At 39.3% G+C, this 17091-nt stretch overlaps 1 protein-coding gene and 1 long non-coding RNA gene across 3 annotated transcripts in view; one reads left to right on the top strand and one right to left on the bottom strand.

Moving 5' to 3' along the window:
- Positions 1–17091, bottom strand: part of CRYL1 (crystallin lambda 1) — a 49499-nt gene that overhangs the window by 26584 nt on the left and 5824 nt on the right. Inside the window, exons 3-4 of the mRNA XM_064717680.1 lie at positions 12948–13074; positions 831–992 (exon numbers count right to left, since the gene is read on the bottom strand). Coding sequence (XP_064573750.1) covers positions 831–992; positions 12948–13074 — 289 coding nt within the window. The remainder of the gene's footprint in view (positions 1–830; positions 993–12947; positions 13075–17091) is intronic.
- LOC135450056 (uncharacterized) overlaps positions 1–17091 on the top strand; it is a 78571-nt gene that overhangs the window by 55754 nt on the left and 5726 nt on the right. The gene's annotated exons all lie outside the window — the stretch shown is intronic.

Below are 17091 nucleotides of genomic sequence, written 5' to 3'. Positions count from 1 at the left end.
AACAGTTCTCTTTAACTGATCAGCTGACTGCCCAACTAACACTGGGTTAACAAATTCATTACCTTCTTGAATAGTGGAAAACAGAAGCAGTAAGAATCCCAGTGATGATCAAGATAAAATGCTCTTCCATGTGGAGGAGAGATGCTGCCTGGCAGTTCCAAACAGACCTCTACAGAAGCCCACAAGTGCCTTTGACCATTCTGAGGTTCTGCTGCAACCTCCAGTCATTCCATTTTTGCATCACTGCCCTGTCCAGGTTGGTCATGAAGCATGCAAATTCAGCTCCAAGTCCAATTTGTTCCCTTTCATCATTCCTTAATTCCTCTTTCAGAAATTAAGGAATATTGCTTCTGCATCACAAGTCTGAAGAAACTGGAGTCTAGACTTCCCATCTTTTATCAATATATCCTGACAAGCACATGAAGCTCAGTGTTTGGATTCTTACTGTTACCCAACAGAAGCTAAGAAAGGATACTAGTAAAGACTAACAATGACACAAGAATAAAGTAGCAATGTTATGAGCTTGTACACAAAACATAGAATTCCTACATTTTGAAAGCCACTAGTTTGAGAAACACACAACAATATGAGCACAACAACTCACACAGAACATATCTTGATCCAACAGCATGCAACATGCTACATCCTCTCAATTTTGTAGATTAGTGCCGCTGCTCGCAGAATAACCAAACTACAGCTTTTTTGAAAAATTGGCCCTGCACACTAACAATTGCACACAAGAGCCCCAAACACCCTTCTGAGTCTTTCAGACTGCAGGAAGGAGTTTGGGCTGCAGTTTGCACAAAAAGGAAACATGCCATCGTACTTACAGGATGTGACACGATGCACTGCTTAACATGTTTAAGGCCAGTGAACAATTTGCTGGGTAAGAGACAAGAGGTCGAGCTGCTCAAGATAACACTGTCACCCACAATAAGATCCAACTGACCAAAAATCTTCTTTTTCAGTTCCAGATTTTCTGGAGTGCATTCCTGGAATAAAACCAAAAAACAGTATTAGAAGTTATGTAGTTCAATATCTATCTATACATCTCAGACTTCACTGATCCCATCCTGGATTGATACTTATGAATTCAGCACAAACCATCTGTTTTAATCAGCCTAGATATACCAGTGAGCCAGTAACATAAAAATATCTTCCCACAGTTAAAGAAATGGAAAGCCCAAGAGTTTATGTACAGCAGAAGATGGACCACCACACCCCACAGGAGATTTAATACAAAAGAAAATATTCTGCTTTGTCTAAAATACAGACTTTAACTCACACAGGGAGATAACACAATACAGAGGAATAAGACCTGGTCTCCAATTTTTTTTTAAAGAGTATCTCGCATGATAGAAGTCAGTATTCTCTCTAAGACAAGATGGAAATGAACAGGTGTATCTCAAAGGAAGAAAAACTTACAAACTCCAGAACTATGGCAGGAGATTCCAAGGTACATCTCTGCATCCTTTGCTTAAACAACTCCTAGAGTTGAAATTAATGAAGATACTTATGCATTTTATGAGGGTCACTGAGAAAGACTTCTGAAGACCATCTGAAGTCAATGAATGCTACCAAAGCTACTTAGCACATTCAGATCAACATCACTGTGTGAAATTTTACATGTGAGCCAAGAGCCACAACCTAAAATCACAGGATTCCCAAAGTTATCTCCAGGAGATGCCTGAGGGACAGCATGCAAAGATCCACTGGTCTGGGAGGAGAAGGACAAGGGATAATAACTACAGTGGATCCCACAAGCAACAGAAAAGTCTTCACCCTATGAGAAGAAAATGGAGGAAGAAGGCCAGCCTGTTTTCCAAGGGGTTTTGGAAGAGTTTAAAAAAAATCCAAACAGGTTCCCAAAGTTGTAAAACCTCAGCCTTCCCTTTAAAACACAAAGAAAATACCTGCTCTTTTCCAACTCTAACCTTCTCCTACCTGCCAGTATTTCATTCTGTCCTTTCTGTTACGTTGAACTACACACAGCAAGGTTAGAGGGAAAGGCTACACATTTGATGTAATCCAAAATTTACATTTAACATCTGCTGCTTCAGACAGACTCTGTGGCAAGAATGCCCAGGGCCAGAGGTTTTAAACCAAAAAATGAGTTAAAAGTAATTTGAAGTCTTAAAAAATAAGTTGCATGGAACAGTACTAAAGGTTCCATGATGCAAAAGCGATAAACAGGGTCATTTAAGAACTCCAGATAGAGCCCAAAGTATTAGACAGCCTTATCAAAACAAAATGATACTCTGCTCATAGTTCCAGAATCCCTGCTTGTTGGTTAAGTTTAAATAGTTTCTTTTAGTGAAGCCAAAGATGATGAGAACTCTGCAGATACTGTTCAAGCTAATAAAAGGTGCTTTGAATAGGTTTGTGAACTTGAAACTCTAAGCCTGCTCTCACATCAGATGATAATCAAAAAGGCAAACTCAAATCTGCTGGAAACTCAAACCTGCCATGGTTACGTAAGGTTTCTGAATGGGCCATTTGCTTGGAGTATTTTGTATAGTGTCACAATTGTATTCAGGTTGTTGGACCACTGCAATAAAGCTTCTGTTCTCAAGCATGCAATTATTTTCTAAGAGACATCAATTCCCTGAAGAACAGGGGGAAAATTAAGCTCTAAACAATCCATTAAACAGGAACCTCACTTGCAGTCAGTTTTGAAGCCTGGAGAGGTCTGAAGCTATTCTGTTTACCATGAGAAAGGGAATATCAGAAAGAGAGCAGGTAAGATATGGGTTTAAAGCTACCACAGTTTCTCTCAAAAAATCAGTGCAAAGAGGTCAGCATGCACCACTATGCATTTTAAGTGACACTGTATATTTCTGTGCCCGTTTCTTAGGGAAGATCATACTTCTCACTTGCAGAGAACAGTAAAGCTTTATTCCAAGGCCTGGTCACTTGAGGTTGCTACAAATCTGGCTTCTAATTTAAACTTTATTAAACATCTCTTAAGAGCCTGATCAGAACATGACAACTGTTAATTTTTAAAACCCATCTCCTGGAAGTGTTGTATTGAATTAAAGGCTTAGATGTAATAGGAATTTCACTATTCAAATACATGTTCAGAGAACACACCACAGTTACTTGAACCAGTAAAGAACTACATAAACACATGCTAGACTTCCTCCCTTGCTAACTGATACACCACATGGTGACTGAGGTCTAGTTGTCCCTAAATAAGAAACTGCACTCACATGACACAACCCCTGTACATGGAGTGTACAGCCAGTGAGTTTCATCTGTTTAAATCCAGTGTCTCTGTGGTTTTGTATAGGTCTTTCTCACCATGCCACCCACCATCTGTGCTCCCACATTCATCCACGCTCATCTAAATGCACAACTTCATTTTCCTATATTTAAGTGCTGCCATCTCCCCAGGTTCTTCCCAGCCATTCTCAAATAAGCCAAGATAGCAACTCCTCTCTAACTTCTAGGAAAACACTCCCCAAAACACTATCTTGCAAAATAACTTTTCCTTATACTATCAATGAGAATTACTGCTGTAAATTGAGCATTTATTACTACTGGGAGGCAAAAGAAAGAAAGTATGGCCTGAAGCAAAGCCCTGCAACACAGTGGTATGGTCTAAAATAAGTAGACATCCTACACAAGCAGTGTAAGAGGAAAGCCAGATATTTAAACTATGCATAAGGTCAGAGATTGGCAGCCACTCAGCAACAAGCAAGGCACTTTCTGTGAGATCATCTGGAGCTGCTGTCACAGGGAGCAGCATCAAGCCTTCCCAATAACAAGTATGGAGTTTGATGGTAGTCATCAGCATTAGGAATCACTGAATAAAGAAGTCTGAAAGCTACAACTGCACAACAGTGAATTTCTGCCTCCTGACTAGAGGCTGTCTGGTGCAAATTCAAAACATAAACAAGAAAGTCTTTCTTCCCTGGCAATCCTAATATGAAGGTTTATGATAATATATACATTCCTGCAAGTGAGAACAGATCTGCCTTGAGCTCTCCTAGACCCACCTTCATTGCAGGAGTCTATCCCATACCACAGGACTCTTCCAAGTAGATTTTGGCCCAACCAGCCAAAGTTGTGCCTCTTGAAGTCCAGGGCTGTAATCCCAATTTTTGTCTTGCTTCTCCTCTCAAGGATCCTCAACTTCACCGTCTCATGGTCACTATAGTCAAGACCTCCCCATTACCTTCAGATCTCCAACCAGTTCTTCATTGTTTGTGAGGTCCAGCACAACATGTCCTCTCTTCTAGTCCTCAACCACCTGTGTTAAAGTTACCATGAATGTATTCCACAATCTGAATTCTTTGTGCTGTCCTGTGCTGCTGTCCCTCCAGCAGACATTGATGTGGTTGAAGCCCCATCATGAAGACAGGGGCCTGTGAATGTGAGGTTTCTGAAGAAGGCCTTTTCTTCCCAATCAAGTGGTCCATAGCAGACATCTGCCACAAAGTCTCCCATATTGATGGTCCTTCTAATATTGACCCAAAAGTTCTCAACTGGATCCTCAATCAACCCAAGAGAGCAAGAAACACCTTATTCCCCTCCCACAGCTATTCACCTTTGTCTTGTACCACCTAACCCCCAAGAGTTGCATTTCACTGCCATGCTACAGCTGCTATAGCAAGAGCACTCTGTGCCCTTGCCAACTGAGGTAGAAAATTCTTTTCTAGAGTTCTGCAACTTCCCCTTTCCCAGTAAATTCAGTAAGGTTTTAAGTAGCAGGTAAGTTGTTTAGGAGCCATGACCACTTTGACTGCAACAAGAATCCTCCTCATCTTCTGCTGTTAAGTGAGGATCTCCACACGTGCCACAAGCCCCTGATCTGTTTACACATACATAAAACTTACAGCATTTTAAGAAGCCTCAGCTTGTCAGTGCTGTGATTTAGCTGACATTTTTAAGGCATTCCTGTAGAACAGTTCCCAGAGTCAAAGGACAGCAATCCTCTCCTCTCACAGAATGAGACCATAGCAGCAACTTTCAAAGCACCAAACTATCCCACAAGCTGGACCCAGACTGTCAGCACTCCTGCAACAGGAACCACATTATATCCAGCTTTTTGTGGGAATATAAAGAACTTCACAGGATTAGGAGACAAAGAGTTCTGCATGTTAGAAAAGGAACTTTTCTGAAAGCTTGGTGCCTAATACATTTCTACAAATACTTCCATTATCTTCTATAGTTATAATTCACTAGAAAAAGAACTTCACAGAAAAGACAGGCAAAAAACAGGCATAATTGTTTTACTTTCAATCTAACAAGTCACTTGAGAATGTTTTATTTCTAAAACAAAGCCTGATTAATATAAACCTACAAAAAGCTTAGGCCTGTGGTTTTTTATACACATAAGCTGAATGATGTTTAAGACAGACATTAAAAACACCTGGAAAGGAGACCTGCAAATTTAATGAAATTAAATAGAGATTTCAAATTGCTATCTATAGCAACTGTACAGTCAAATACAATTATTCCCTATAATTTTACTATACCTAATTAATATAATAAAGGATTCTTGTAAAAGCCTCTTTGAAAAAAGTACATATGCTAAAATAAGCCCTCTGCAAATTAAACCCTGCCATTTGACAACCAGTTCTCTTTCCTCCAATATCACTGGCAAAGCTGAGATTACTGAAGTTACCAAAGCAAAATTCCATCCATTTGTTCCATCTTGCATATAGACTGCTGTGTTTTAGTCACCTTTTTATTGAATCTACATCAAATTATATTTTAAGCAAAAGAATGTTTAAAACGTTCACTAATATCATTTGTATTTCAGTCCTAATTATTATATTTCTGTTTAGGCTTTTGTGTTGATATGCTGGTTTGTTCTGTTGCTGCAGGGTTCATGTGTATATCTCCATTCTGGAAAAGTGAAGATGCATCTTCTATTAAGGAAATTTGAGTGCTTTTTTTATTGTATTCCATGTCAGACACTAAAATGCACTCCAGTCAGTAAACAAGAGTCACACACATGAACCTGGGGAACTACATCACCTGCAATTAAAAAACATCACATCTTGACTGCAGAGGCTGGGAGTTCAGCTAGTGAAACATGCAGAGACATAGAACTGTATTTTTAATATCAGAACCAATTATTAAATAGAAGTATCAATTTTGCTTCTGATATTACTGTTAGCCAATAGAACTTAGCTCAAATATATATATATTTAATACATTGAATAGATTTGGTAATTTCACAAAATTCAAAATCATTACATATTTCAAATGCAAATACTTGACTTGACTCTCCTCAAAAATAGTTTTAGATGCACATTTTGAGGTACTTTAGAGATAGATAGTATGTGCATCTAACAGTATACCAAGACATTATTAAGACAAAGTGACTAACAAAAATTAGTTATTTCAAAGATGGTAATGGGAAAACATATTTACTTCAGTCTCCTTGTGTAAAGTGTTGCCACCCTCCTTGAGGATAAAGGCAGGGCCATCACTGGGTAGGAGGCACACACACTTTTGCATGGCTTTGAGATGAGACACACACACAGCTGTTGTCGAAGGAGGCCCCAGGCTGTTGCACACCTTTCAGCACAGTGTTAGATTTTGATCAGTTAAAATTAGGTAGAAGGAGGGAAGAAAACCCAAAAAAACAAACCACCACAAAAACTCCTGAAACACTAGGGTGTGAGGCAGAAACCCAATCCAGTGGGATACACACAGGGGAGCAGGAGCTCATCAGCCTGTCCGTCCTCTTCCCACAGCAGATACTCATTCCAGTAAGTGGGTACACAACTTCCTCCAAGATGGTTTCAAGCTCATGAACAAAAACCAAACCATTAACAAAAGTATCATTTGCAACAAAAGCCTCCTTAGGTGTAATCCAACTCTAGTTAGTCCAAACCAAGCCATACAACCTTGACAACCAAGACTTTTATTTTGAACCTGAACTATCTTACTAACTACTGCTATCCTGTAAACCAAGGGTACAAAGACGTCATAAGGGCAGAAGCTCCTTTAACTGAAAAGCAGACTAGCTGTTTGTTAGGCATGGGAATGCCATATTATCAGCATGTGGTACAATTAAAGTACAGGCATGTTAGTTTCCCATCCCAGACCTTCAGTCATAGACTTTCAATGAGTTATGTATGCACTGGAGCAAAATGCTGAACATGGGAGGAGAAGGAATCACACCACAAGAGAATTTTAAGAACAGGCTAACACATTTTTGACAGACAGTTGTCTAGGTATGACTGATCCTGCCTGCCTTTGGTCTCATCACTAGATAAAAGAAACTTACTGTAAAAGCAGTCATAAAAGATCAGGTAAAGGGACCAGCACTTTCAGGCTAACCTAATTTAAAAAAATAAGTTAGGGCTATAAATCACTTTTGATCTAGAGTGATAACTTCTTATTTGTCTTGAACACATGAGCTTATATGAGTGTGAAATCTGATGCTTCATGAATCACTACCTCTTGAGTGACGTGAAAGACTGTTGACTGCAAGATACTGTGCAAGTAAACATGGAGGTGAAATCCAGCACTTGGATGGAAACATTTTGTACTTTTCTACAGTTTATAAACATACTCTCTAAAGAATCTGACCAATAAAAATATCAAGTTACTGCCATTTTATACTGTTCAGAATAAATGACCGAATTACAAGTGTCGTTTCAACCTTCAGCAGAAAAAAACAGGATTTGTGGAGGTGTTAGTTTTCAGAACTACATTTTCCAAAATCACACAAATTGGGGAGGGTTTGAGGGGTTTCTGTGAGAGGCTTTTTGGCTGTTTTTTTGTTTAAAGCAAATACAGCAAATGAAGACAAGTTTGCTTCTTCTCCTGTTAGTATCATGGCATGAAAAGATCCATCATTTTCCATGACGTTCACACGTCCAACAAGACTTTCAAAAGGCAGACAAGTCGATCAGGCTGCGACAGTTGAAGATCCTTTTTGTTCCCTCAGGAAAGGGCAATAAGATCTCAAAGTAGTTGACTGACCTCCTCCTCCCTACATCTTCTCTCAAAGTACTAGATTTTCTGTTTTTCTCTACCCTGATCTCATCCACCCTGAAAAATAGGGAAAGTGATCTAGGAAAGGCAATGGAAACACAACACCACCCCAGAAAAGGGACTAGGGAGCAATGGAAGAGAGTAGTTGTCAGGCAGGATGACAGTTTTGGCAATGACAACTTCCTGAAACAAGGACCAAAACCATATTCAAGACTGTAATGGTAGATGACATCAGCTGCTATATGCACAGAATAGATGGGAAATAAATGTTAAAAAACTTGGAAGGACATAAGTCCATTCAGCAACAGCAGCACTACAGTGACATTGGCAAGCTGTTTACCTAAACATCATTTTCAGTTCAACTCAGACACTGACTTCATAAAATGTTTTACAGCAAGTCTTTAAGATCTGATCATTTAAACCTTTAAAATTAGAAAGAATTTTTTCAAAACTTCTACAAAGACAGCAAGTCAAGTCCCATGCCTAAAACCCATTCCCTCAAAAGCCAAAACACAACTTCTGGTGCCTCAGGCCAGCATATAAGCTCTGTAGGGTAAAACCAGGCCTAAGGTTACATTTGCCCAGCTGAGAGCAAACAGACCCATGTTTGTCTGTCCAGGGCTCAGTTCAGAAGAAGCCATGTCACTGCAATGCTTGCACACTCTGCCTGCCAGCAGTTTTGTTTTCACAGAGATCTATCTGTGACTAACAGAGCCTCCAAAACAGTACGGTCTTCCAGCCTGTGAGCTCAGGGCAGCTGAAGATATCTTCACCCACTGTCTGCAGACATTCCCTCATCCCCAGAAGTAAAAGCATTCTTGAAAGATGTCAGGAAAGCCAAACAAATGTTACAAGCAGAAACTGGTAAGAGACAGTCAAAAACTAACTTCTATGACCAGAGACACAAGACACCTGTTGAGTTGACAAAGCTCCAAAGTCAATGTTGATTTTGCACCCTGAAGGCACCACCGGACTTTCTGAAAGCTGTTAACACTGTTTTTAAAAATATGTCCAACTGGAAAAGATGAAAGAGGGAGCAAGATCTGAAAGATACCAGGTTGAAAATCTATTATTGTTGTTATCACCAGCTCAACAGCCTGTGCAGCTGTAATGGGGGGACGAAGAGAGGGGGCAGAACACCCTCTCCTTTTAAAGGGGTGGGCAGGAAATGAAGATACTGTTCTAAGGCTTTTAGGTAGAGTTCTTTCAAAAGTAAAAAGGATAAATACTTCAAGAACACAAGGTGTAAGTTAAAAACTTACACCAGTCTGTTCTTGCCCAGTGTTCTGTTCAATGCCACAGCAAAACAGACAGGTTCAGAGATCACCTCTCAGTGACCTTTTGTGTCCATCTTCAACGAGCCCAGCCAGCCCTCACAAGTCACCAAAATACACAGCAGCTCAGGCGTCAAGAGGAACATCTTAGCAATGGTTAGCCATCTAATCTTCCTCTGACAGCTAGCAAACGTTATTGTTCTGTTAGTAAATTGTTCAATTTAAAACCTGTGGTTTTGTCTTACTAGTGTTGCGGTAAAAGACCATACAAGTGCTGCACTTCTTTCAATTTATCTTATTTATGAACTAGACACATGTCCACTAAAATCTGGTTTTAATACTCAAAGGAGAACTAAGATGTTCAGTACCCAATAGTCACATAAAGACAGAAAACAAATGTAATCATGTATTTATGCAGGAAAGCTAAGAGCACAAAAATAATAAACATTTAAGTCACCCATGATAGTCCCACACCAGGAACATTCTAGTACAAACATATCCATTAATTTATCTCCATGGAGATTTCAGCTAATGGAAAAGTTATTTCAGAATTAAAGCTTTTAAGTGATATAAAAACTTGCAGCATACATTAACCTACATGCTATAAGCTATGCGCTTATTCCAAGTAGCACAGGAAAGTTCTGAGAAGTGAACTCATGTGAATACTTAGGTTGAGAGCAAAACACAGACAAATTTCCTTCTGAAGTTGATGTAAAGCACACTAAGCAAGGCAAGTTACTTCATGAAAATGCTCTGGAGAGAGAATATATAACCTTTTAAAATGTTCAAGACATCACTTATAAATTTTCTTCTCAGTTCTTCTAATTATCTGTTGCATCTTTTTCCCATTTGTATCTTCACTGATTTAACTTGGGAAGTTCCATTTTTTTATTTTTTTATCCCTTGTGTTTGAAGTTATGTCCTATAACTACTTGGAAGGCAATTGTCTGAAGAATTTACTCATGGAGGGCAAACATCAAGAAGTTTTTTAAAGCTTTTAGTGGACTTAATCTACAAAGACCAGATTTAAAAAGAAGTTAAGATTTAACCAACTGATATCCAGGGTAAAGAAATGGAGTTCTCATAAAAATTCTGAAGCAAGCTAAGCAGTAGGTTATATCATTAAGCATGAAAATTGAGTTCTCTATATTTGACTAAGATTAATGCAACCAATATTTTATTTTTAAAGTAATTAAAAGTCAGAACACTTGCACTCAGAAGTTACAATTAGTACATTTTGTCCTTCCACATTCAAAGCTGCACTAAGCAGCATTTCTTAAATGTAACATGGTTCAGTCATAGTCTACTCACTGCTGAAAAAATGCTGTGAGCCTAGATTGTTTCATTCTATTCCACCACCCTCCTTTAAGAGAAAATTAAAGTCTATTTCAAATAAGTTGCCTGCTCACTTCCATTGTGCATTTGTTAAGACTTTGAATAAAGCTAAACTTTAATACTATAGTTTGGAGACCTGATACAAATAGTGCCAACCATGTTTCACATGTTATCCATGGGCATATTGCAGCTATTTTGTTTCTTTTTATTGATATACTAAACACTACATGTTTAGAGACATCAAGAAGACTAAGGGAACATAAAATAGTGCCAGAAAGCTGCAGTTACCCCAGGTACACTGTTGTTGTTTGGAGACTACCAACACAACACCACTGTATTCAGCTACCTGAAAGGAACACCCAGGTTCTCTGAGGTGCAGGCTGGTAGGACAGCAGGCAACAGACTGAAGTTGCAATAAGAGACTTCTAATTAGATATTAGGGAAAAGTTGCAATGACAGTAATCAAACATTGTAACACGTTACCCAGAGAGACCAGAAGCGCGTACCCAAAACTCAACTGCACAAATTCTATGCAAGCTGATGCAAGTTGGGCAATGGGTTGGGCCAAATGAGTTCCACAGGCTCCTTCCAACAGAAAATTACTTTGATTTTGCAACATTTGCCCAATGCCCATTTTGTAAATGAACTGATAGTGGCGGGACCTTGATTTAATCTGACATTGCATGCAAGACCTTGTTCAAAAATCTTAGGATTTTGTCAAAGACCCTCTCTCATGGGACCAATAGCATACCAGAACTCAACATCCCTGCCAGAGCAACAAGACTCGAGAACTCCATCACAGCTAGCTTCAGTTCAAAATAAGATGATAAAACAGAAGTCAGAATGCTAAAGAGATACAAAGTTGGCACTAAGAAGGATCAGATCCTTACAGGTAGCATACAGGAGAAAGTAAGGACACTATATGGATATACCAGGTAGTAAGAAATGCTTGAAACAGCAAAAGAAAACAAGAAGAACTATGAGAATACTGGAAACAAGAAGACAGCCTTCACAAGCAAAAGGTAGGAAGAACAGTCAGTTCTTACTCACTGGAATAGGCTGGCCAGTGCTGTTTCACAGACAGCTGTGCCCTTTGTTACATCCATTCATAAAGGACCTGTAAGTTAGCTCATGAAATTTAAATTGGCCATCATTATTACAAGCACAAGCATTTGCAGAAGTTGTTTACAAGACTGAGTGATTGGACTATAAATTTGCAAATTAAACTCAGTACAAGTAGGCAATACATGCATGAACGCAGTACTGCAAACTAACAAGTTTCGAGCTCACTAGTGATGAAAGAGCAAGGTACTCTTAAGAGTAAGGGGTGAATATATAGTTTCATGCTATGAAGAAAAGGAGTGAACACAAAGCAGTGTACCACTGTAAAAAGCTAGAGTACATTCACACCTTGAGTTCTGCATGAGACTTTGCCATGCCTCCCATTCTCTCCTCCTCACTTCATCAAATTGGGAGGAATAAAGGTCTGGAAGCCTGTGCTCTTTTCAGTTCAGTTTGTTATTAGGGTTATGTTGCAGCTGATCAGACTGGGAATTTACAGCCTGAAACAGTGTAAGCTGTAAACGAGAGTGCAGCACAAATCCATGTAGAGTAGAGACAGCTAAGGGTCCAACACTGGAATAATACTGGGGAGCCATTTAGGGTAGAAGATGCTGATCCTAATGAAAACACATTCATACTTTATCCCAGAAATGATCCCAGATTAGCCTATTCTCTGCACTATGTCCAATCCAGTGAGCATATTAACAATTAAGCAGCCACAAACTGGCTGTCCTAGCAGCTCAGCTTGTTCTCCATTCCACTTTTACTAAGCAGGACAAATTTCAAACCTATGTATCAACCCTGGTTTTAATACTCTAGCATTCTGGGATAGCTGTGTTTGGTTACAGCACTCCCTCAGAGTCAGAAGAGTCATCCCATATGCATACTCCCTGCCTTCACTAGGTACATGGAGAGGAAAAAATACATTTTAGACCCAGCTCTAGAATGTATGGCATTCCCTAAATGACAATCTGTCCCCCAAATATCTCCTGCCTCTATAACCTTCACCTTACATTCATGTTTCTAACAGGTACAGTCATTATTATACATGGAGGTCACCGATTCCCTCCCAGCTTAGCTGCCAGCCTCTCCCCCCATAACTCAGAATAAACTTGCAAAGACTCTAGTGCTAGAAATTCTGCAAAGAGGCATGATGTCCCACACCAGAATACCATCAGGCTAGAAAGAACTTTAACAAGCATGACTATATTTTTATGGGGTCATGCTGTTGAACTCTCCAGTGTCCACCTAGTGTATAGCACAGCTTTTAATCACCTTTCTGAACCATTTGCCATGAGCTAGCAAATCTTTGCTTACCTGAATGAAAGTAGCACCCTCTACTGCTGCCTTCAGGTCTGTACAAACGCTAATGAGAGCCAACTGCTGCTCCGCACTCAAAGCTCCTTTCAGGACTCCCGACTTCTCCATCTCTTGCATTTGTTTGCTGACAGAAACAACATAGACATTTAAACATGTTATCATTGTTCAGCCACCATCAATTATTTAAAAAATCTTCTTAACAAACCATGTTCTACACTATTTGTTAGGCCACTGCACACATCTCGATTCAAAAATATAAAGGTTCATTGCAGTCATTTCTCCTTCCTTCTCCATCTTATCAAAGATTTTTCTTCTCTTCAAGCACAGACAGCTCCAAGATCTACACCTAGATGGTCACCACTTCAAATTTGTTCTAACTGATGCACAATCAGCAAGAGGTTTTTTTGGCTCATATTTAATGGGAAGCAAGGTCCTTTAACAAACTTCATCTAGTTTTACAAACAGCTCTTTTGCTACAAAGCCTCACTGTAGGAACACCTCTTTACTAGTATAGAAATAAATAAATACATTCGATACAGGCAAGAGTCCTTCATAAAAAACAAACCTACATTTTGAGGTTTTTTTAATGACGACAGAACAAGTGTTGAAAATTTAAATAGTTACTAAACTTGAAATGAATGCTCAAGTACACACCCTGACTGGGACTGGACATGCCAATTCTTCAGAAAAGGTCTCTATAGTTTGAAGCCCTCAAACATCCAGAACAAGTAAGCCATTTTTCAAAACCATTATAAACTGCTTAGAGGAACAATGGCCACAGAAATTAGGTGGGATTAAGCTGTCTGATTACAATCAACCTAAAGCTCCTTGATATAGTCTTTATCATGGTTAAATCGGTTCAGTTTTCATCAGTTTCAAGACAGAACTCCTCTGAGCTGTTGGTTATTATTCAGCAAAAACTGCTCATCCTCATGAATACGTAGGGAAATTGACCTAATGAATAGCAGCAGGAAAAAGAAAAAATCCTTTATTCTTCCTACCAACTTAATTAAGGACATGGCAAATAGATGGCTGAAAAGCACAGACTTCTACTTCTTAAGCAATTTATGGCAAAGAATAGGAAACAGGGATCTTCAGCTCCCTTTCCCTAGGTCACAGGGAATGCACAGCATGCTGGACAGAAACTTCATCCAACACTTAAGGCTTCTAGCAGTAAAGGTGCCAGTGCTTCATCTGAAAAGAAACAGGTGCCCTAATCTACAGAATCCAAACTTCTGGCTCCCTCACACCTTGTGAGGCAAGATGAATAATTCAAAAGGTCTTTACTATCCATTCATTAGAACTTCATTTCCCAGGTGCTTTTGCCCAGTAAAACACATACAAAACAAAAGTTACATTTTAGGAGATCCTATCAGAATTACTTCCTTCTTTGAAGAAGAGGGTGAAGTTCTTGTTCACTTTCATTGCAATACTACATTTGTCTTATCCTCCTAGGTTCTCCAAAATTACAGTACATGACTGGTGACTAAGGGATTCAAAAAAGCTGGAGTCATAGGCTAAGTGATCCAGCATCTACTTTTCTTCCCCTTGCAGCACTCATCTCCTCCTTCATATCTTCCCTTCTGTGCCAGTGATAACCATTCTGCATTTCTGCTTTTCTGTCACAAATCACTAACAATACACTGTGCACTCAGAATATAATTTCTTAGTTAACCTTCAAAACTACCACCTTCATCTTTGGAATTTGAGGCTGGACTGATTTTTTTTTAATTCCTAAACAAAGAGCATTCCTATTAACATAACCAATCTTCATGTTAGCCATGCATTTAAGTCAGTTAAAACATGGAGTAGGAAATACATGCATTACTTCAGTTTTGGCTTTCCCTCCTGGGAAATTTTTTGCACCCTTTGTCAATCTACTTGTAGTCATTCTGGTTGCTTTGTTCCACAAACAAATTTTAGTCTTTCAAACACTAAACTACCTTTATATTCCCATGGGGTATTAGATTGCTGCAGAACTGTGGGAAACCAGTGTTCCCTGATACTTACCACACAGAAGACACAAAGGTTTGTACATAGAGCAGTGCACCACTGACCTCTAATGGATGACTTTGTAATGAAGACCGCCTAAATTTTTTGGGGGTAAAATTTTGGTCCCTAGGATGACCCTAGGCTGTGATCATCACAGCCACATCCTGCATCCACATCCATCTGCAGCTGGATTGTATGTGCAGCGCAGAGTTTCACCAGCAAGGTCTTTGAAGAATGAAGAATTCACATCACTAAGAAAATACTACTTCCTTTCTGAGCTTATGCTTCATCTACCTCCAGAGTTTTACTGTTGTACCTGTCTGCCCATGTCAGCACTGTTCTGGGAACTGGGCTAGTATTTGCTTCAGGATAAGGCATCAAATGTACAGGAACACTCCCAATCACATAAAATGCTTCTGCTTACAAACCCTACTCCAAAAGTCTTTACAGAAGGACCCTGACAGCAATGCTAACACTTAACTCATCTTGTTCACATCCCACTTGCTTCACCTTTATCCACAGCCACTACTGGGCACTTGTATTCAGCACACATGGTTGCAACCAGCAAATACTTACTAGAAATAAGGCTACTTAATCACAACCACACTGCTCACACTAACAAGTAGGGAAGGAAGAGATGAAAACACCAGCCCTGTTCTTCACAAGTTCAGCCAGCTGCTGTTGCCCAGAGACTAGAAGTATTCAGCAGTCAGTGGTGTCTGATAAATGAGAGGGTAGTTGGCATGGTGAGAACAAACCAAAACATCACTCATCTTTAGCCTGAAACAGAACACACCAATTAGGTTTTGTGTAGCCAAGCTTGAAAGCTTTCAGGAAAGGAGATTTTACTGACTCCTTGGACAACCTGTTACTCTGCATACCAGGCAAATGTGAGCACCGTAACTGTTCTCAAAACACAACTTTAGTCATTACACAAATCACCCTTACTGAAATAATTTGTTCCAGCTGCCATGGGCACTGGCTACCACACAGGAATGAGGTGAAAAAACAACATTTCCTTTTGGAGGTATTTCAACTCAGTCAGACAGAACAATCAGACAGAACCTTTTAAAGAAGGACTCTATCCCCTTCCAAAGCCTATCAATATGTTCTCTAGTTAGTTCTGCAAGTGAAGCAGTTTTGCCTAGCTAGTTAATTGCACTTTTGGCCATGGTGGGTGGGCAGAGATAAAATCAAAAGGTAGAATCAAGCTTACAATTTAGCACAAGCTCGATGTGCCAGCATCAGGCACTCAATATCAAACTGTGTTCTGAAAAGAATCATCTATTTAGAAGATGATTCTCCCCTTAAAGGAGATAGATAAAACTATCAAAGAAGACGTAAGCCAAGCTGCATTTTGCCCTTGATATATACAGTACCAATACAACAAAGCAATCCATAAGACAGACTGGAAGACTAAGCCAGCAAGCCTGGTAATTAATCAGTCTTTATCAGCAGAATAATTGTGTTTAAAACAATAGCACAGTAACTACTTGGAAAAGTTTATGTATTTCAAGACCATAAATTTATTTTTTGCAGAGGGGCATGCACTAAAGCATTTCTGCATCCTATGTTTTAGGACTACTTTCAGGAATAGCACACTTGTTTTTCTAATTCTCATTATTTCAAAATTTAGCAACCTTACAAACCAGAATCACACCGATGCAGAAAAAAAGCACACTGGATATGAAAAATTACATTTCCCAAGGCAGGCTACTAGAACATGCATTCAGTAGGTCCTGTATGGTATAAGGGTGTTCATTAGTTTGTTTCTTCATCAGAACAAAAGGTTGTTCCATTAGAGCAGACACTGAGATGTTCTGAATTTGTATAAAAGGCAATGACTTCTGGGTTAATGGACTAAAAGGCAACAACATAAAATAATTAAGTACCACTTCTGCCCTCACAGAAGTAACATCTCCTTTTAGAAGTGAGTGTTGCTTACTACTTAAACCCCATTTTATTTGGAAAAGGGAAACTACAAATAGTCATCTGCACACTGTAGTTTCTCTCCAGTAAGTCATACCTCCATACTCTAGAAGTTTGTGGACTGCAGACCAGAGTGGAATAAATATGTTCCAATACTAAAACAAAATAAACCACAAAACCCCTAAGCCTAAAAGCTTCCCTAAAACTATTTGCTATTTGG

This window comes from Zonotrichia leucophrys, chromosome 1 (genome assembly GCF_028769735.1).
Source record: "Zonotrichia leucophrys gambelii isolate GWCS_2022_RI chromosome 1, RI_Zleu_2.0, whole genome shotgun sequence".
Classification (NCBI taxonomy): Eukaryota; Metazoa; Chordata; class Aves; order Passeriformes; family Passerellidae; genus Zonotrichia; species Zonotrichia leucophrys.
The sequence above is the reverse complement of the archived record's forward strand: the minus strand, read 5'-3'. Positions and strand labels throughout refer to the sequence as shown.